Source organism: Nothobranchius furzeri, chromosome 4 (genome assembly GCF_043380555.1).
Source record: "Nothobranchius furzeri strain GRZ-AD chromosome 4, NfurGRZ-RIMD1, whole genome shotgun sequence".
NCBI lineage: Eukaryota > Metazoa > Chordata > Actinopteri > Cyprinodontiformes > Nothobranchiidae > Nothobranchius > Nothobranchius furzeri.
In genome coordinates this window covers 87,353,055-87,375,554 of record NC_091744.1, presented here as the reverse complement: position 1 = coordinate 87,375,554, position 22,500 = coordinate 87,353,055, and the positions used below count along the sequence as shown (strand labels likewise).

The window sequence follows — 22,500 nt, the reverse complement described above, 5'->3', positions numbered from 1 at the left end:
AGTAGTTCAGCTTAACTCGAGCACTGCCAAAGTCGTCATTTGCATTTATTTACTGTGTGGGCGTCGGACGAGCCCCCGCACCATGAGAACAAACATCCCAGCTCTAAAGGTTGGTTTATGCTTGACGCGTCCGCGAGGTCCGCACGGCTCCGCGCGGAAAAGTTGCGTCATTTTAACAACCACGCCCCTCCACCGCGCCTCCGCACGGCTCAGAATTTCCGCAACACGCACCTCAGAAAATTTCTTAACACGCGGAAAAAAATGGCGGACAGGCAAGAACTAGTATGGCAGAGGTTGGTAAATACAGACATGTGTATGATTCAGCTCTCAGAGATCACCGTGATCAACATGTTGTTAATAATTCTTGGAGAGAAATAGCTCGCACTGTCGGAAAAGACGAGGACGCTGTTAAAAATGCTGGAATGCCGTGTTGTAAACAGTAATTTCTACTTCTACTATGGTGTAGTGTTGGATGCATGCCGTAGAGCTCCATGCTGCCCCCTACAGTTTGGGAGAATATTGGCTCACCGCAGAGACGAGCCGCATGAACCATAAACGCTGCGAGTTGTGAAGCGCGTTCCATCCGCGAGCCGCATCACCAAGCGGAAAGTGAATGCGTCAAGCATAAACCAAGCTTAAAGCTGATCTTCATCCGCGTACGTCACACGTCACGTGATCAGGAAGCAGAACGTCCATGTGTTAGGAGATCGTTTTGGGCCGCTGCTGTAAAAAAGGTGAGGCGCGAACGGAAAAGCTTCTGCCGATCACAATTCAACAACGGATTATGAAAGAATGGATAACGCTTGAAACGCGCTTGTACTGTCCTCCCTGAGACGTAGTGGTAGTTTCAACTAGACAGTGAGCTAAACTCTGACTCAATGACGAAAGATGTGTTCTTGTAGTCTCCAAACTTATTACACATACTTGCTGTCGCTTACAATACAGAGTAAAACTGAAAAAGAAAAGAAAAACAATGGAGTCATCTCTCTCTCTTCATTGATATCTAATTCACAGTAAATATAAATTAGAATTCAAAGCCTATAACTGCTAAATAAAATCACCTGTGAATGAAACGGGTTGCCCACAAACGGAGATGGCATATTTCAACAGTAACAACAGCTAAATGAATTATTATTAGCTTAATACGCAGTGCAACAACGCCAACTGCTGACAGAAAGAAGTAGCCAGAAATGTCCACTTGTTTAGCTAGCTCCACAAACTTGTCTTCAGCACAAATGTATCAATAAAACTGTGTAAAACAAATATGAATACATACAGGCGTTGCTTCTTCAAGAGTTAAGCAAAGGTTTGCCGGTTTTCAGAATTTTTAGAACGTCTTTCCCTCTTTTTACCGATCTCTCCGCATCAGCGCGCGTTGCTAGTAACTCACGTACACAGCACTTCCTGTTCTACGGGTGTTTTCCATGTCAAAATAAAAGCGTACACAGCACTTCCTGTTCTACGGGTGTTTTCCATGTCAAAATAAAAGCACGTTCATAAAACTTTTACACAATGAACTAAAATGACTGGAAGGCAGAACAGCGCTGATTCTTCCTGATGTAAGAGGTGAGTCTCCGCTTTGTGTCGGTTGTTTTGGCGCTGACCTTATCCTAGCGCGCAACGTTCTGTGACTCTTAAAAAACTGTGAAAATGCTGAAAAACACCAGCAGCGCGGGACTTTTCTGGTCAGGAAACGGCTGGCAGTGAATGAGTTAATAGATATAGGTAAGGACCTCAGCTAATTTGCATTTGGTCTGATTGCATTACTCTGCATGATATTATTTTAAATAGTTTACACATTTTTTGCAAATTGTGATAATTCTGTGATAATTTTGTCAGACACAACTCAATGTGTCTTATTTACATTTCAGTTTCGTCATTTTTACAATTTTGTCACCAACTCCTCCAAAGTTGCTTCCCATTTCTCCCGCTGAGAACAATTTTATATGGCCTTCTAGCATGTGATGACTGTAGTTGTTTTAAGAGAATATCCATTTTGCAATGTTTTTTAACCCTCCCACTGTCCTCATGGGTGACCCCGCCAGGAAAGTTGACCAATGAGGTGGGTCGATGGTTTATCCCTTGAGGTCCACGTGGCAGGGATGAGAAGTGAGCACCACCCTGCCATGTGGACCTCAAGGGATGAACCATCAACCCATCTCATTGGTCAACTTTCCTGGCGGGGTCACCCATGAGGACAGTGGGAGGGTTAAGCACTTTAGGGAATAACACTGTCTGCTGTAAAAGTGGATTTTAAAATGAAGAAAAGGTGAAAAAACCTTATTTTAAAATCACGTGGAAAACCTAGGATCAAAAATGCAGAATTTCCACATTGAGATAATCAGTGTTTTATTATTGTGGTGAGGGACATCACATCACAATGAATTGGCTGTATTTGCAGGATCCCAAAATGACCTGCCATGACTATGTTGAGTTTCAGCTTATATCAGATAGCTAAGGTTCACTCATAAAAGATTCCTGTCACTTCGTCTCCCTGATGACACTTTGACGTTGATTCTATAAACAAAAACACGTGGCTGTTGTTGACTGCTGATGAGCGCTGACTACCAAAAACACGCCACTGTCTGTGTAAGCATGTTAAACAGGAAATGGAGCATGTTGCTGTTATGCAACATCTTACAACTAAATCTAAATAAAATGCATTTAACAACAATCTACATAAACAACAATGTTCTGTAGTTGGGTCTCAAGGCTGTGGATAACAGTTTATTCATGTCATTGTTGCCATTTCCTGTAAACAGAGCGCTCACGACAGAACACAACAGCTGTTGTCATCGTCAGTACCTCAAGTCCGTCGTCAAACCTTGTTTTTATTTCCTCTAAATATCAAACCAATATACTCGTTTTACAGGAAACACAAAGATTCTTCCTGTTTTACAATAAAAAGTTTTAACCACCCTGCATCGGGTTTGTTCAAAAATAACCTACAAAAATTGCTGTTTTTCTGCAGCATAACATCTCTGATGAAGAGCAATTATGCTAATAGTCGATAATTAAGGTCGTATGAGCGTGCTTTGCATTTATAAATGATTAGAAATCTAAACGTATGCAGGGATTTGACTGACAACAGATGCCTCAGAACCGTTCATGAATGTGAGTTTTCATTTATCTTATTTGCAATTAAAAACACTGAAGTATGAGCGCTGTGTGAAGAGCACAGAACCTGGATTTAACCCCCAAAGCAGATTTCTGTTGTTAGGCTTTGGTTTACTTTGCTAAATAACAGTCTGACATAAGGAGAATAAATAGATTTCATTTTATTAGAAGAGCTTTCTGGAGCACTCTACAAAAATAAAGTTTTCTTCTAACATTTTCATATTCAAACCAGTTTTGTTGACTTTTATTCATCCACACTCTCAGCCTCGGTTTAGCCTGGTGAGACATTTTCACAGCAACAGGCTGAGATTGGTGTTGCTATGGTAATTAAGCATCGTTAGTAAGTGAACAATCATTTTTGCAGCCAATTAGCTTAGCTTTGAGTAATCACAGTAAACAGGTTTTATCAGAGCCTAAAGGAACACTGCCGGGAGCTCTTCCTGATACAAAAATAGCAACGGAAAAAGTCAACACAGACAAATGTGTCGTTTTACCTGCTGGAAAACTGCAGCCAGCAGTTCCTCATCAAAGATGAAAGTGCAAGGTTCATGTGTTGCTTTGGGGCGGTGTTGGGTGCTTTTGGTCTAATATTTGTTTGTAAACTTAAACAGGCACAAACTAATTTATTAGAAATAAGTGATTACTTTTTTACCACCACACATCTATCTATAAAATATTATTTCAAGAAAACCATAAAGTAGGAAAGTAGAACAAAGGAATGGTACAGAAGTTGGCTTCAGCACCTTGGAGAGCAACCCAAAATTTTCACATAAGTTGGACAATATTCTGGTCAAAATAGCAAATATTTTACATAGATCATCTCTGGTACGTTCTTGCTGGGTTGATGTTCTAACTACATTGTTGGTTCTTTTTTAAAACACATAAAAGGTTTCTCTTTACCTTGCTGACAGTTTCGTTTGTGGCTGCGAACTTCCTCAGAGCTGACGCTGATAGTGGCGTCACTTCCTACTCCGTTTATTGTTACAAGTCAAAGACACACAAGAGCAGCAAAACAAGAAGCAGAAAGCACAATAAAGAAGTCAGCCGTAACAGATCACTGCACACGAGAAAACCATATAATGGACTGGGACAACACAAGGATCATAAACACCGAACAACAGAAATACAAAAGATGGATAAAGGAAGCTATAGAGATAGGGAGACGTGGATACGGGACCATGAACAGAGACGATGGAGTTTACTCGTTGGATCGTGCATGGGACTGCATCATCGGAGAGGGGAGAGCGGGCAGCAGAGGGTGACAACGTCCTCTGCTGCCCGCTCATAAATGGAGTAGGAAGTGACGCCACCATCAGCGTCAGCTCTGAGGATGTTTGCAGCCGCAAACAAAACGTCAGCAAGGTAAATTTAAACCTTTTATGTGTTTCAAAAAAGAACCAACAATGCAGTTTTACATTGATATATTCCAGAAATGAGCTCCACGGTTTGGCTAATTTGTCTGTTTAGGATTTTTATTTGCAGATTAAAAAGTCCAAGGGCATCTAGTCCAACCAGAATCAAGGAAGTTGTTGGGCATTCAGGAAAAATGTGGATAAGTGATATTTTGCCACCAAAATGTGTTAAAAGAGAGTATAATGTTTTTTATTTATTAAGTTCTAATAGTTCTATTGTCTATAAAACAAAAACATGTTCATGAAGTTATTTCCACAAAATCCCTCTCACAGAAAGTCATTTCAGCAGTTTTATGTTTGACATTTTCATTACCTTAGAAAACTACCTGGTTCAGGGCGCCGTTACTTAAATAAATAAATAAATAAACAAGCTGGAGCTGGCCACACCTACCCATCCCCCACACGGGCTGCTATAAGCTGAGAAGCTCTGACACCAGGAAGCGGCTCGGAGTAAAGCAGCTGCTCTTCACAAGATGAGGGGTGGTGCTATTTGTGACATCACAAACAGGAACTTTTTGAAACTGCTTGTTTTAGGGAAATAGTTTCTAAAACCAAACACGGACTTATAAAGAATGGATGGATTTTTTCCATGTTTGCAGTATTTACAGTGTCAGCACAGACCCACACGGCAGCACTAACGGAGGCAAAAGGTGAGTTTTGCACAATATGTTCCCTTTAAATACTAATCACTTTTCTATCATTCATTTTGTTAAATCACATATGAGGGAATCATAGGGCAGGAACTGATGATTTTCTGCTCCTAACTTGACTTTATGCAGCTTTTTGTATACTTTTGTTGTACATATCAAAATGATTTGGTAAACAAGTCCCACTACTCACCCTGAGAGTGTGTGCTGACTCAACCGGGAGTCCAATGACATCCACCTGAGCCAGGTCGTCTGCATGTGCCCCGAACCCGTGGATAAGCATGACGGGCCCACTGTATGAAACGTCTTGTTGAGGGACCAGATTCAGATGCTGATCGACGTGGAAGCTGGGATCTGACACATCAAACGTCACATCCTCGTTCCCCGCACAGTCATCAAACTCAACTGAAGGAAAGAAACAAAACACAGAACACACAGAAGTAGTTTTGGCATCACTCTGAACAAATTAGAAACAACAGAAGTGTCAAGAAAAATAAGCCTGATCTGACAGCAGCTGAGGAGCACACTGCAGTGGAAGGAGAGAAAAAACGTGAGGAGCTGTCAAACAACACATAAAAGCAAGACTTTTAGGTGTAAACAGACACCCTGAAGATATACATATAACCTGTGCAAAGAGTAGCATGATCTGAAGAGGTGTCAGCAAGCCTTCATGAAGAGTCAGGGAGCTCATATTCAAATGAGTTGCTCCAAAATGTAAAACCCAGCGCGAAACACGCTACCCATGGTGGACTTTTGCAGGAATGTTGTTTCTACTGCTACAAAGCAGGGAGAGAACATGGATTTATTACACAAGAAAATAAGAAATGACTCATATTTGAGTTCCCTTCAACGTGGTGTAAGCGGTCTCGCCTGACTTTGGGAGATACCGCCAAAGTCTCGACCAAGAATTACCTCTTCTGATCATGTTCATCCTCTCTTTATCTCTTTCACACACTCCCATCGGCGTTGCACCATGATCCCCGCGGGCCTTCCCTCACCCTTAGCCCTGACAATCCCCTCCACCCTCATCCGTCACCTTCTCTTAACCTCGGCCTCCCATGATGGATCTTACTCTTGTGGCTGGGGGGGGGGGGGGGGGGGGGTACACATGGAGCTGACTGGAAGACACAAGTACAGCAAAAAGCACGTCTCCCTGTAACCTTCAGCGTGAGTGTGAACGTGAAGGAAGACTTCTAAACGGTACGAAGCACGATTAGCCGGCGATGTTTGAACAGGGAGGCAGGTGGGTCTTTTTGATCGCCATGGTAACACACCTTCAGCTCAAACAGCTTTGTGTTTTCTTGATATTCTGTTAAATGAGGCAAAAAGCTATAGTAAATAACTAAAATAACGCAAAATAAATAAAACGCTAACATCATGAAAGGCACATCTTGGATTTTCACATGTCCCAAAATATCCATTCTGTGGCATTTATCAGCTTGTTTTCTAATAAGTAGTTAGTTCTTAACCAGAATCAGTCAACATAATTATTTGGGACTGGATCAAAATAAAGTCGACCCAAAACTGTGAACAATATCCAACGTCTCTGCAAAAACTGACATGACAGAATGTCCAAGTATGTGCATGACGTGTTACCTGCTACAGAAAGACCTGATTGAACATTTAAGGTAAAAGAAACAAGTGGAGGGAGAATGTGAGAGCGTCTACTCTGTGTGTTCGGTTCACTTTGGGACCGCCTCTACAGAGAGACCCAGATTACGTTTGAACTCGGCTTTATGAAGGTTTTTAGAGCAGCTTGGAGATCAATGGCGTCTCTGAAGACGCAGCCCAGCTCCAGGCATGTACTGATGTCCAGCCAGCTAATTAAAAAACGAGACCGATAAATTGTACACTAACAGTTTTGATGTCAGTGCAATATCCTGACTTATCTCACAGAACGGGTTTTATTATTACCACTATATGTTGGAGTCCAACAGAAACAACAAAAATCGCTTTAGTTTCTGATCTGGTTTCCTCTGTTTAACGTTGATGACGCAACATTCTGTAACAGCAGAAACAAACCGCCTTTAAAAACGTTTTCAATGCAAAAAGGATGAAATGAAATGTTGTTGAAGCGGTGACTCCGTCTAGGTCCAGTTTCATGTAAAACAGACGTGTGTTCATTTGTGAAGATAAGAGCCGTCCGTCAGTCTGGCTTCAGACGGTGTTCTTGTTCTTCTACATTGATGATATTTGGTTTTACTTTTGTAAATATTTCATTGACGCACACTTGGCAGAACTCCAGGAAGCAAAGCAAAGTTCAGCATAGCTGTTTTTGTTGTGTGCTCCACACCCACACACACCGTTATCATGAATATGAGATTTGTCTCATTTGGGTTTTATTAATAGTTTCAGTTTGATTAACCAGCTAAGTGGACTAGTGGTAGTGTATGCACTGGGACTGGGAGATCGGGGTTCAAATCCCAGTCGGGTCATACCAAAGGCTTTGAAAAATGCCTCCTCCCTTGATACTCAGCATTAAGGGGTCGGGTTGGGGGTTCAAAGCTGTGTCTGCAGCTCACCGCTCCTCCAGAGGACGGGTCAAATGCAGAGAACAAATGGGACTTGAACTTTAAAACACCACAATCTGACTTTTGTTTCACTTTGAGAAAAACGACGGTTTAAAAAAATGAAACTTCATAATAAAAAGTAAAATGTACTTAAATCTTTTTACAGTCATTTTTTTACTACCAGCATTAACAGTAATATTAATATTTCTCAGTAACACGAACACATCTGTGTTGAAATTGTTAAATTTAGAACAAAATATGCTTCTGTCCAACATCTCGGCCCATTTTCCACCGTGACTGCAATATCACCATCCAATACTGATGAATTTGTGGTTTTTCAAAAGGGGCAAAAGAGTTAAGTGCTTTTAACATTGATGGTGAAGCATATTCTGGGCTGGTGAAAGCATCACACAGTGGCGCTCAGGTCAGACTTCCACTTCGACTCATGCTGCAGACGAGTGGACGTACCAAGCAGAAAGTCAGAGCTCAGTCTGTGGCTCATGAGGACAGAGACAAGAGCACAACGCATTAAAGAAAATATTAGATGCAAAAATTCTAAATAGACAGCAAAAAATCTCATATTGAACTAAAACCAGTGCACAAATATTAATATGAGCTGTCAGTGCTCGGCTAATCTGCTGCCTAATGTCTATCATGAATGATAAATGTTGCATTATTCTTCTCTGACAGTCGAGTCTGAATGACAGATTTTTATATCACAATCAACTTTGATCTGGGGGAAATGATGATGTCACAGGTCAAAGGTGGATCCACGTTAAAAGAAAAATGTCTTTTTCCACTGGTGGATTCAAGCTTCCAGATCGATGACCACCGATCTCTGGTGATAACATCCATCACACGGAATAACTCCAAAGGAAGTAAGCAGAGAGAAGGGAGCAGCTCCATCTCATCTTCTCTTGTTCTCGGTGCAACGGACGAGGTGGTGACTTTTGACCTTAGACTTGTTTTTGCTTCGTCAGTGTTTTCCCACAGACGAAAAGCAAAGCCAGTGAGAAACTTTATACCGTTGAATAAAACTGTCAAAACAGGTCGAATAAAAGCAAAAAGTAAACTTCATGTTCTGCTTTAATGAAGAAAAGAATCCGTGAGAAAATACACAGTTATGTGTTCATAGACGTAAAAATCTTTATACCACTCATTCATTTTTGACACGTGTGTGGTTTGAGGTCCTGCCCCAAGTGGAGGAGTTTAAGTATCTCGGGGTCTTGTTCACGAGTGAGGGAAAACTGGAGCGTGAGATCGATAGGTGGATTGGTTCTGCATCTGCAGTGATGCAGGCGTTGTACCGGTCTGTCGTGGTGAAGAGAGAGCTGAGTCAGAAGGCGAAGCTCTCGATTTACCGGTCGATCTACGTTCCTACCCTCACCTATGGTCATGAGCTTTGGGTAGTGACAGAAAGAACGAGATCATGGATACAAGCGGCCGAAATGAGTTTTCTCCACAGAGTGGCTGGGCTCTCCCTTAGAGATAGGGTGAGAAGCTCGGTCATCCGGGAGGGGCTCGGAGTAGACCCGCTGCTCCTCCACATCGAGAGAAGCCAGTTGAGGTGGCTCGGGCATCTGGTCAGGATGCCTCCTGGATGCCTTCCTGGTGAGGTTTTCCGGGCACGTCCAACCGGGAGGAGACCTAAAGGTAGACCCAGGACACGGTGGAGGGACTATGTCTCTCACCTGGCCAGGGAACGCCTTGGGATTCCCCCGGAGGAGCTGGCCCAAGTGGCTGGGAAGAGGAAAGTCTGGGCCTCTCGCCTTAGGCTGCTGCCCCTGCGACCCGACTCCGGATAAGCAGAAGAAAATGGACGGACGGACGGACGGACGGATGGACGGATGGACGGACGGACGGATGGACGGATGGACGGATGGATGGATGGATGGATGGATGGATGGACGGACGGATGGATGGATGGACGGACGGATGGATGGATGGACGGACGGATGGATGGATGGATGGATGGATGGATGGACGGACGGATGGATGGATGGATGGACGGACGGACATAGAAAACACGCAGGACGGTGGTCCCTGACGACCAGGGTATACACTGGTTTAAGGTTTACGGCAGAGAAGGGAAGTTGTGGCATCAACGAGTCATCTCCATGTCGCGATTTAGCTCCCAGATGGAGGGAGATTATCAGTGGTCTTGTATGTCTTCCATTTTCTGATAATTGCTCCCAGAGTTGATTTTTTCACACCAAGCTGCTTGCCTATTGTAGATTCACTCTTCCCAGTCTGGTGCAGGTCTACAATTCTTTTCCTGGTGTCCTTCGAAAGCTCTTACGTCTTGGCCATAGTGGAGTTTGGAGTCTGACTGTTTGAGGCTGTGGACAGGTGTCTTTTATACAGATAATGAGTTCAAACAGGTGCCATTAATACAGGTAACGAGTGGAGGACAGAAAAGCTTCTTAAAGAAGACGTTACAGGTCTGTGAGAGCCAGAGACTTTCCTTGTTTGAAGTGACCAAATACTTAGTTTCCACCCTGATTTACAAATAAATTCTTTAAAAATCCTTCCATGTGAATTCATGGATTTTTTGTCACATTCTGTCTCTCACAGTTGAAGTGTACCTATGATGTAAATTACTGACCCCTGTCATCATTTTAAGTGGGAGAACTTGCACAATCGGTGGCTGACTAAATACTTTTTTGCCCCACTGTATATACTGATCACTAATGCGTCTTTCTCTTTGAAAGAATTTTCTGTGTTTGTATATTTTTATAGTTGGAACCAAATGAGTCTGCAGAGCTCATTAGTGCAAGTTTTAAATGACAACATAAATTTAATAAGTTTAAATAATAAAAAATCTGCACTTGTGGAGCTCCTGTCTGAGTCAGAGGACTCCAAAGCTCTTTACACTGCAGAGAATCATTCATCCATTCACACACAGCCCTGAGGCACACCGACGCGGCCCCTCTGACCACCACCTGCAGGCAAGTGAAGCGTGTCACCCAACGACTGACACGGATGGAGTCTGGATTGGAACCAACAACCCACAGACCAAAGGCCAACTTCTAACCCCTGAGCCGCTGTTGACCTGAATATGCATAAAAATGACATTAGTAATTATGAACACATAGTAGACCCTATTGGGCCATTCCCATCTGTACCGGGTCGGCCCGGGCCGGGTAGCGTAGGTTGTTTACATATCTGGGTGGCCTGGTATTTTTCCGGGCCAACCAAGGCTCATTCTCAACCCTCTTCTCGAGGGAGTCTGCTTCAGGCCGACCAGGGCCGACACACCCACTGCTGACAGCAAATTCACACCTTCCATTAGAGCAAGCCTCTGATTGGTGGGTAGAATCAGCCCATTCACACCTTCCATTAGAGCAAGCCTCTGATTGGTGGGTAGAATCAGCCCACATGGGCTTAAGACAAGGATGTGTGGAATCAACCGGGCCAGGCTGGGGCCGACTGGGGCTACCCGGCCCGGGCCGACCCGGTACAGATGGGAATGGCCCATATGTGATACGTGCACAGAACCAGTCCGATCTTTGTGCTCGGCACATGCAGCTACTTTGCTTTAGAAAATAGGTTTTTAGCAGAACAAAGCAGCGGTTCGTGTGCAGTTAGCGCGACATCAAACCACTAATGTAAATGATAGATTTCATCCTGCTGCTGAAACGGTAATTGTTGATGTTTCACAGTGAAATGTCACATAAACGGTCCACACATGTCAATCTTGTTGTGCAATAGTAGCAGGTGAAGAGGAAAAAGTCCATTAGGAGCGTCTGAGAATAAAATCAATGGGCTGGAGTCCATCAGAGACCTCGTTATATACACTTAACCTTTGTTCCTGTTTAAACTGGTTTTTGTTTCTCTAAGTGTGGGCGTCTCGAACTCTTCCCTGCAGACAGAATCATCTTCTCTCATCTGGAAGAGAGGAAGGACAGCGCACCAGAGGGATGAATAGGAAAACAGGAAGAAGAAGGGAACATAAAATCAGGCAGAGGATGAAGGAAGTGGTGAGACTACAACGACAAGGAGAACGAGCTACAAAGTCAACAACCGTCTTTCTGGGGAAACAAGACTCCAACTCGATATTCAGCTCTCACTTCTACACCAAGACGGGTTCATTTCCATTCCCATTACCAGCCTCAGATTTATTTCAATAACACGGGTGTGCTCTTTAGAGCCGGCAAATTGCAGCGCCAAACAGTGTCAGTGGCATTTCAAAGGCAGACTGAGTGTTTGATGGTATTCTAATGTTGTCGGGTTTTAGGGGATTTCCCTGGTGAACACAGTGAAATGGTGGCTTTGAAGTCAGACAACAATGACAGGATGAAACTTACCCCACTCAGCATCTGTACCACCACACACCCACTTCTCTCTGGCTCGTGGTTTAAAGGACTGTGCTAAACATGGATTACAATCACCAAAGTGACAATTCAAGACGCAAAGCGGGGTATGGATTTGGGTGTTCAAGGTTTTCATGGAGTGTGACATTTTGTTTCCTTTCAGGCTAAAAGACCCTGTGGAGAAAGGAAAGAGTTCCAGCAACTTTGTCACCAAGGGCAATCGTTACTTCAGGCTTAAATCGTTTCCATCAGCTTTCCCAACAGCAAGACATCACTTCAAAGGTTTCCTTTTAGGTTTGAAAGGAGAAACAAGAAACTGAAAATACACGAGACGGAGACTGTGGTGGACTAGAACCAACCCTGGAACCACACTGCTTCGTTTTTGTTTTCCTTCAACTCGGACTAAGAGGAAATCAGGTTAAAAGATGGATGAATGGATGGATACCAACTCCAGATACCGAGGGATAAACGAGATGTTGGATCCATCCTGGATGCTGGTTAGTCCAGGGCAGCGGTAACTCAGGAGGTTGAGCGGGTTGTCCATCAATTGAAGGGTAGTAGGATTGATCCTGACAGAGAATGTTGTTGTGCCCTTGGGCAAGGCACTTGACCCACTGGCGGAGGTCAGAGGGACCGTTGGCGCCAGTGCTTGGCAGGCTCACCTTTGTCAGTGCGCCCCGTGCAGCTGTGGCTACATTGTAGCATGACTGTGTGAACGTGTGTGTGAATGGATGAATGATTCACTGCAGTGTAAAGCACTTTGGAGTCCTCTGACTCTGAAAGATGCTGGTCGTCGATCGTTTACTCTAGTGTTAATCTGAAGGCCATGGGTCGCTAAAGCAGCACTTCCTGTAGGAACAACCAGGAAGCCCTCTCTCTACAGACATTCTCTAGCATCCCTCGGTCGTTTCCACGCTAGAAGGAACTTACATGATACCTCTAAAGGGTTCTAGGTGTGCCGCAGTGAAACATGCTAAGACAATTCCAGCTGAACCATCATAGCTTACTCCTGCAGATGTTCGGGAGCAACAGCTCTACATCAAGACCTTCCTGAATGATGAAGCCTCTTCCTCATCTTTACGACTGAAGCCCAATCTGGAACCTTGTTCTTTTAGCGATGATGCAACGTTCACAACCATAGCTGAGGGCCGGAGTTAAGATTGACCATTAACCCTAACCTTAACCCTCAGCCACGCGGCCGGCACAGTGACCTCATTAGTCTGGTTAGGGTTAGGGTTAGTTAGTTTCCACTAATCCACAGTGTAGAAGAGCATTTTTACTAAAACAAATATAAAGTAGTGTGTAATTCATGTGTCAATGAAATGTTGACGTGTGTTGAATCAATGTGGGATTTTAAAATGCTATAAATGAGATTTTATATTTGAAAGCTTGTAAAAGTGTGATGTGCTCACGTGTCCACTTACCAGACATCACACACATTAAAATGGGTTCCACGTTGTCTTAGAACACACAACACTAAATGTACAGTATTATCTATTTATACACAGATTAAATCAGAACCCACTGCTGGATTCTCACAGAACTACAGTCTTACCGACTTTACCGTATTCACTTCCTTACTGTGGCGATCGTTGTGAGACGTCACTGTCAGCTTCATCTGGAATTGAACGTTTTGTGATTTTTAGATTTTAGATTCACTTCTTTTAGATAAGTAGAGGCATCAAATCCACTTGTGTGAAGTAGAAACGTGTCATTATCAGACGATATTTATGCTGGCTCCAGTCTTTGTCGGCCATACAAATGAGATTTTTCCTCTCCTGTCTGGTAGGAAAGTTTTCCTTTGAGGTGCTCTGAAGACTATTTTCTGTCTTGTAACAAAATGTCACGTCTCCACGATGGGAGCGATGAGAATCAGAGGAGTAATCTGAAAGGTGGCAGCGCGGGTGTGTTTGAGCTGATAGCTGCCGTGTCTAACCAGACAGAGTGTGCTCAGCCACATGAAAAAGGCTCTGGAGAACACCTCCCTCACATAATCACCTGGCGTTAAAGAGGGGACTGCTTTTGAAAATGTATTTACAGTCTGGAATGCATTTTACCCCCGAGTTCCCCCATCACAGCGCTTTGTGTGAGACCCATCTCTGGGACAGAGCCGTAACAAGACGCGGGCTTTTCATTCACAACGATAACGCTTCGGAGAGATTTCTGGAAACTACAGGGCTCCTGAAGGTAGAAGCCTCATCCAGGATTTAGCTCCTGCCCCAGCCATCTAGTCAGATGGAAGAAACATCAGGCGAGACAGACTTGTGTGTTTATGCTCATGCTTTCAATATAATGCAATACAACCACGTTCGCTGCTGAAACGTGTGCACGTGTTGGGTTTTGTTGTGGGTTTGAACTCTTCTGCGGTGCTCCAACTCAATTTTCTAACAAAACAGGAATTAGGCACGCACCAGTTTTTCTTTTCATGGACACAAAAATTCAAAGTAAGCTAAACTGAAAGTATTGAGACTGACTCGACTCTATTCCATTGCCCATTTAGCTTCACTTGCAACTTTCTCTGAACTCCTAAAGCAGCATGTATAAAATATATGAGCATTTATTTAGCTGCACAAAGCCAGAAGGCAAAAACTGCTGGCAGACCACTTTCTTCAGGGATCCTTCCCTCCTGCAGAGCTCTGGTGAACGATTCTGTCTGAGATGTTTAGTCTGATCCATTCTGAGATGTTTAGTCTGACACATTCTGAGATGTTTAGTCTGATCCATTCTGAGATGTTTAGTCTGATCCATTCGGCACAAAGCTCTGAGACAGCCCTTACAGACATTCTGAAGGCAGCTCATTTGGAATATGGGAGGTTTTATTTTCTGATGCTCCTAAGTGAGAAACCGCATTTGTCAATGACGGTTTGTGGTTTTAAAACATGCTTTTCAAACGGGCTAAGTTAGGACACATGCCACACACACACCCTGTACACCACCACATACTGGTATCGTTGTGACTGGCTCGTCAGGGACAGGCTGAAACCCTGAGAGAAGGTGTATTAATAAAGGAGGTGTCAGCGGTGAAATGCAACACAGTTATTCATCTAAAGGATAAGATGAGAGGAAAAGATGAGGTGGCAGAGCCCACTGAGATGTGTGGCTTTGAGGAAAAGAATGAATGAACAGGAAGAGAAGAACACTCGGTGAAAGAGAACAATCTGGTCGAACTCTTCTCTGAAGCACCGTTTGAAACTTCTGACCTAAATGTGACAAACATGGAAGGATAAAAGGTCTGCAGACGAAACAAAACACGTCCGACCGTTTCACAACTCTGATGCTGCAAATAAATACCCTGCTAGCAAATTGATAAATGAGGTATAAACTCAAGAAGAGGTGCAAAAATGTGCAGAAAAATTAAAAGAAAGTTACAACAATGAGGTAAAAGAAAGCCAACGAAGCGCAACGACTTTGGAGATGGTTGCATGGATCTCCTCTGTCCTGGTCTGGTTCATTTAGACTTTCCATTGTCCAGTCCAATGTAAAAAGGACTGTCCAGATTGGGGAAACTAAACAAGAATTACACAAACGCATGGCACAACACAGGAGAGCCACCTCTTCAGGTCCCGCCTCTGCAGCCCACCTACACCTGAAGGACAAGGGACACACCTTTGAAGATGATAAACTACACATTCTGGACAGAGAAGACAGATGGTTGGTGAGAGGAATAAAAGAAGTCTATGTCAAACATGAAAAACACACTTTAAATAGGGGCGGGGCTTAGATTTCACCTTTCCAGTACCTATAATGCAGCTTTGAATCTCGTTCCTAAGCAGTTTCAGTCTAAGTCACACCTTCCTGTGTCTAACCAACACAACCACTCCCTCTCAGTAGAGGCCAGCGACTCATCGGGGATGGAGAGGCGGGGTACTCAGAGTAGTTTCTGCTCATTAAATAACAACAGACCACTACAGCCTATAAGCTTGACTCTCCCATATTCCAGTTAGAGGTGACAAAGCTCCTCAGATGAGAAGTGAAACATCTTCAGAGGTCTTCATGTGAACCCTTTTGGCTCTCAGCCCCATCGCTACTATCTGATCATGTTGAACCAGAAAAAAAAAACACGTCACCTTAACTAGTTAACTAGGATGTGCTTCACTTATTCTAACACAAACTTTACTCCTTTTCCAGAACAGACATTTTATACATCTGTTTGGACCTAAAATGTTCTCATCAACAGGGAACTTTTAGAACCAGGCGTGGTCAGACAGCCAGGTCGGTGAACAGCTGACCTCAGCTACCTCTCCGTGAAACGAAATAAAACAACTGCAGTCCTTTATTTAAATAAATCAACAACAAAAACCCCAAACTGAACTCTCCCAAATTCTAATCAGGCCAAAGCTGTAGCACAAAAGGTCACCTCCACACCACTTGCACAGAGATTAAATTAGATCGATGCATTAGTTAAGTTGTGTTTCTATCAAAGGAGAAATGGAAACTGAATTACATTTACATAAGAAGAGAAAACAAATCCCACTGATTTTAGCCATTTTCCTACTTTTTAAACCAGATAAAAAGGCTTTTTTACTCAATGATTCTTCTTATTTTTAGAAAACGGTAAAACTAAATTCACTCATTGGCATTTCTTAGGAAAAACAAGGTAATGATGTTTCACTGAATCAAACTTATATTCTTTACTTGAGGGTCCGAGACGTTAAATTAATACCCTATAAGCACAAAAGCTGATTATGAGAGGAAGACAGTTCTGCTTGCAGCTCCTCAGCACTTCTTCAGACTGTGAAGCTAACTGCAACATCACTTTCATCTTTCCACGGGTGCATAAAAATATGGTTTATTCTTTAAGAGTGGGCTTTGTAAAACAGATCTGTGCAACTCCTTATCACAGTTAACAGATTCTGCTCTGCTGCTGTTTGCTGTGCACCAAAGTTCCCGTTTCACAGTTTCCCAAAAGTGTAAATCAGCAAAATGGAGACAAGAATGAGATGGGACTGGGAGAGGGAAAGAATAATTAGTGTGAGATAAGGATGGCCGGCTGTGTGTTCTGCTGCTCGAGGCTCGGGGTGAGCCGTGCTTTGTTATTTCCCTGACTTACACCGGCCGCCTCACCGGAGGCAGCATAGCAGCACACAGCCGCAGCGTTTACACAACATAATAAACCTGGAACTAGTCCCGTTAAAACCTGACACACAGGACTTGTAAGGCAGAGCCGATGGTCAGTCAGCATCAGGTGAACGGAAGGCTTAACGGCGTACTTTAGGCTTCCACACATCTTTATCCTCTCCTCATTACAAAACTTTAAAGCCACCTGTGATTTTAGCCGCCACGGATCCTTTCCGTACGGCATCATAACAATACAATCATCTTTTTCAGTCAGCAGCAAAAAAAACAACCTGGAGGGCGTGCCAGTCACTGGGATCCATCGTGTGAACGTTTGTCTGCAGCAACCAGTCCTGCATGCCAACACTTATTTTTACTTCATTTTTCCAGATGTTTTGATGCATAATAAGCGTTCACATTTGCAGCTGCATTACAAGACCATTACAGAACTGTGGTGGAGATTCAAAGTCTACGAGCCTGCTAAAAACCTCACAAAGAGGGCAACACATCCATATTAATCCGTCACTTTTTGCTGCTCACTTTAGATGTTCGCAGTCATTATTTCCAGCCTTGACAAAAGAAACAAAAACCAGAGGCTTGTTTGGTTTGAACAGGATTTCCTGAGAATCTTAGTCATAATTGCAGCGTGAACTCCTCCCGCCGGGATGCAGCGTTCATCAGGATGCAAACAACGTCACAGACTCTCCTTTCAGCTGTTTGCTGATAGTCACAGACTTGTACACAAGACACAAAATCACACTCTGATTATTTGAAGCTGCACTTCCAAGAGGGTGCATGTGGAGATATTATTGTTCTTTTGAAAAGTTTGGCATGAAAAAAGCAAGCGGCTGACTTCGGCACTGATTTATTTGCTGTTGGTTCGGTGGTTCAAGCAGGAAACCTGTTTCTCAGGGACTCGGGCGAAGCCAGCAGGAGGTTCAGTTTGCATAAATAAAATCCAAATATCTTTATTTGAATAAATCGTGCTTTACAGCAGCCAACAAGCTACAGAGAGACTCGTCCATGTTTTGCATGTTGCATGAATGCCTCACGCTGACCGGAGCAGGAAGCATCTAGGTGTCTACGTGCCAGCAGGACATGTTTAGTCCTCAGGCTCGGGCTTTGAAGTTGCCCATTTCAAGGTTACACCTGCTTATTTATGAATTCATTTAGCCCCGTTTCAACACATAATTGCACTCCTCGGCTGAGTTTTACGTGGGGAAAAATGGAAGTGTAAGTGATTGAGCCCCCCCCCCCCCCCCCCCCCCAAGCCAAGCCAAGCTCAACAAGGTTAACCAGAGCAACACATCTGAAAAAGGAGTGAGAGAGGTTTATTTGAGCACCGTCACAAACTTCAACCGAGCCTGTGTTTGTTTGTCCGTGTCAGGGAAAGCGACCCATCGGGAGGAGATGGGGCAAGGCTGGATGCTAGGCAAGGATAGCTAGGCTCGGCAGAGGAAAGCACTCTGATCTCTGCTGGAGTCGCATAAAAACACATGAAATAATCACCCGCGTTCAGAGCTACACGGTCAACAGTCCCTGGACTAAAATATCTCCATTACTATTAAATGCAATCACACTGGCAACAACAAACAGAAGAACTGAGTGTAAAACGGATTTTCATCGTAGAAAAAACAACTTTGTGTAGATAATAGGAGGAAGCCCCAACGAGCCGAGCACAGATCCTCTCTTTTACAGTGATATGTCCTGAATTACACAGTCTGTACTCAGCATGCACCGCCATCCCTCTGCCTCTACTCCTGACACTCCTTCCACAATCTCTTGCTAACACAGTCTGAAACCTGAGTGGAGCTGCTGGAGCTCCTGCTGCCACGTCCGGGGAACATCAGGACCAGATCCTCAATATTCCATCTGTGTGCTCCCAAGTGTTCGGGGCTGTAGAAAAGATCTGAACTTTCTCCACTTTTCTCTTCATTTTGTTTGAGCTTTACGTCCACGGGATCTCCTCTCCTGAATCTTAACCAGCTGCTTTTCCTCCAAACTTGCTGGCAAGGCTAATCCATACAGATGTTTGAACGCATAACACATACCAACTCTAACCCAGTCACCAACACAAAGTTCAAACTATGGAAAACAAAATGGCTTGGCAGCAAACAAGATGGAAGCATCTGGAGAAAGATGATAGGACCTGAGCTGCAGCACAACGTCATTAAGCTGTTTGTTGTGATCTTTTTGTTGTTGCGTTTGGAGGAAATTTCAGGTTCCAACGTTTCAGATGAAGGTGTGAAGACAACACTCAGTGGAAGAGTTACATCTGCTTTTGTTCAAATTGCTGCCTCTTCTCACCGCCCTGTTTTCAGCATAGTTTAGTGTAGAGGTGCGCGCACACACACACACACACACACACACACACACACACACACACACACACACACACACGTGCACACACACACACACACACACACACACACGTGCACACACACACACTCACACACACACACACACACACACACACACACACACACACTCACACACACACACTCACACACACACACTTGGAAGAACATCCCTTTTAAACCCAAACAATGCAGCATCTTCCCACATGTTTGTGTGGAGGTGTGAAACCTGCAGAAGGACGTAATCTGCTGCTGAATGAAGTCATTGTTGGGCGATCAGTAAACTGCGATATACCTCCTCATCTTTGGTTCTGTGATTGACTGCAGACGCTTTTTTCTGAACAGTTTTGCTTCTTCTGTCATTCAGAGGCTACGGCGCTAAACTTTCACTGTTGTGTCTAAAACCAGAGATTGCTTTAATGTGATTATTCTGAGTGTTTAAAGGAAAGCTCGGCTTGTATTGTTGTCACTGCCATGAATATTTGGTTTAAAAATTTAAGTATTTTCACCGCAGTTGCTGTTGGAGTATGATAACAAGCATCGTATAACTTTTGGGGCAGCAGTGGCTCAGGTGGTAGAGCGGGTTGCCTCATGATCGGAGGGTCATGGGTTCGATTCCAGCTCCCGCCAGGGGTATCCTGCTGTTGTGTCCTTGGGCAAGACACTTCACCCAACTTGCCTGTGTTAGTGGTGGTCAGAGGGGCCGACGGCGCCAAATGGCAGCCTCGCCTCTGTCAGACCTCCCCAGGGCGGCTGTAGCTACAAGTAGCTTACCATCACTAGCAGTGTGTGAAGGTGAGAGTGTGTGAAAGCGTCTTTGGGGGTCTAGAAAAGCGCTGTATAAGTTCAATGCATTATTATTATAGCCTTCTGTAGCAATTAATTCACATTAATTTTGACCAATAAGATGTGATATTCCACACTAGGGGTTGTATGAACTAGTCGGCTTCACCGCTCTGTAGTGACTTTTTATGCCTGTCATCGACTAGTCGCTGTCACGTGATAACGACCGACAAGATGCAGTCCTCGGAAAAGACAGCAGGTGACGAGACCCTGCGCGTTGGGAGGCAACGCGCTGTGCCAGAGCGTCGGTATCTGACGCCCGCCGTAAAACGGACATTTGACCGAATTGTGACCTTTACCCTCTTGCAATTTAACCTTCCCCTCACCCCCATCCTAACCTTAACCAGCTAGCGCATGCAAAGCTCTGATCGTTGACGCGCTCCAGACTTCTGCGTCCTGAGCACGGCCACAGTAACATTATCAAATCAGGTGTCGCCACCTCAAAAACTAATTTAACACGCGATCGTTCATGTCGGCTCATTTCCTTTTATGTTTTCTGTCTTTTATTCTTTTATTTGTGCCTGATGCGTTTCCTGCTGTGGAGCGGGGCGCATCACCCGTTTTGTCCTCGGTGACGCATCGATCACTGATGCGGCCGGCGAGCACCCCGCTGTTTTAGCGGTCGGTAGATCTTTTAGAACTGCAGTTCAAAGGTAACTCATGAGGTGAATATATATGAACCCAGGTAGCAGTTTCTCTTTAGGACTGAGAGGAGATGCAGGAAGATAATAAACAAGCAGGGCAGAAAAATAGTCAAATAAAAACAAGTTAGGTTTTGTACCTGCTGGTTGCAACAAACAGACACCACTGAAGGTAATCAGAAGTGAGGAACAGAAAATGAAATAATTATTTTAATGTTTAGAGCAGCAGGAACTCCGAGAGGCCGCTGCACGGGGGGGGGGGGGGGGGGGGGGGAGTAGAGTACACTTGGGGTCGTTGCATTGCACTGCTTGTGGCTTTTGGCCACTGCACAATATCGACAAATGACGCTAAAAACAAAAGAGAACCACATATTGTCATCATGCCACTTTATTTGTTTTGGCTAATCATGTTCGATAATCACATACACAACTGAACTGTTTTAGCATCTATACTACTACTTCTTAAAACAAGCAGATGCTTTTTAATGAACAAACTACAATGTTCCATTACATTACAAAGTTTAGTAGTAGGTAACGCCAAGGGCGGAAATCCCATTTCAATTGTGTGGGGGGGGGGACAATAAACAGTAAAACTTCAGAGAGTAATTTTTGGGGGGGACATGAAAAAAAATGCTCTCTACATACAACACCCAGGGTTTCCCTTACATAGGCGTAGCCGTGACGGGCCGCCACGGCTGAAATCCCACCGCCACGCCTACAAGATCCCAAGTTTTTTTTTGTGCGCAGTTTCCCGAAGAAGCAGCGGGAACTACTATGTTGTTGCTTGTGATCACAGTCGGCGGCAGCAAGGAGGAGCAGGCAGGGCAAGGTGCAGTTACATCATACGTTACTGAGTTTAAAATTAGAAAGGTAGCAGTGGATATAATGCTTTTTGGTTTACATGTTTCAATAGCGTTAAGATAAATGAGCGTTGACGATCTTGACAGGGTTTCCTCCCTCCACCAGGCTAAGCATCACTTATTCATGTAAAATTTATTTATTTTTTCATGTCTGACTTTAACCGCATCTAATACTGTATTACGGCGTGAGCGCAACAGCGACAACTTAAGATCGATGTGTGAGCAGCCTGAGAGGTCGGGTGTTTTCATCTGAACCCTTAAAACCTCCAGCAGGCTACGCTGCACTATTGACGTGTTAGCGCGCGGCGCTAATAACTCAGCGACGTGACATGTCTCGGAGAAAGCGTGAAAACACGTTGGACGCTTCTTCTGAAGCAGGGCACGACGTCGCCTCGGCTCGTTCACCCTCTGCCGAGCTGGTGTCGGTACAAGATCGGCTCGGGGTCCTTCGACTGCCGATGACATCAAAGTACGGCAAACCCACTCGGACAAAATACACTACACATCTTTATACTGTTGGAAAGTATTTAGCAGTTTCGTTATTAAAATAATGTTTCTTAATGGTATTTGTAAAATAAAACACTATATTTGTTGGGTAATTTCTATGTTACTCCCATATTACCTCAAAGAAATTCTAAGCACACCCAGAGGGATTAGATTCATAATTTGGTAAATTGTAAACAACCCTTAAACATACAACAAACACATACTTTGCAAAGTGAGAAACTTTGCAAAGGGTGAGAAG

At 43.9% G+C, this 22,500-nt stretch overlaps 1 protein-coding gene across 1 annotated transcript in view; it reads right to left on the bottom strand.

The window, feature by feature from the left end:
• Positions 1–22,500, bottom strand: part of cdh13 (cadherin 13, H-cadherin (heart)) — a 428,096-nt gene that overhangs the window by 250,762 nt on the left and 154,834 nt on the right. Inside the window, exon 3 of the mRNA XM_054733486.2 lies at positions 5,370–5,581. Coding sequence (XP_054589461.1) covers positions 5,370–5,581 — 212 coding nt within the window. The remainder of the gene's footprint in view (positions 1–5,369; positions 5,582–22,500) is intronic.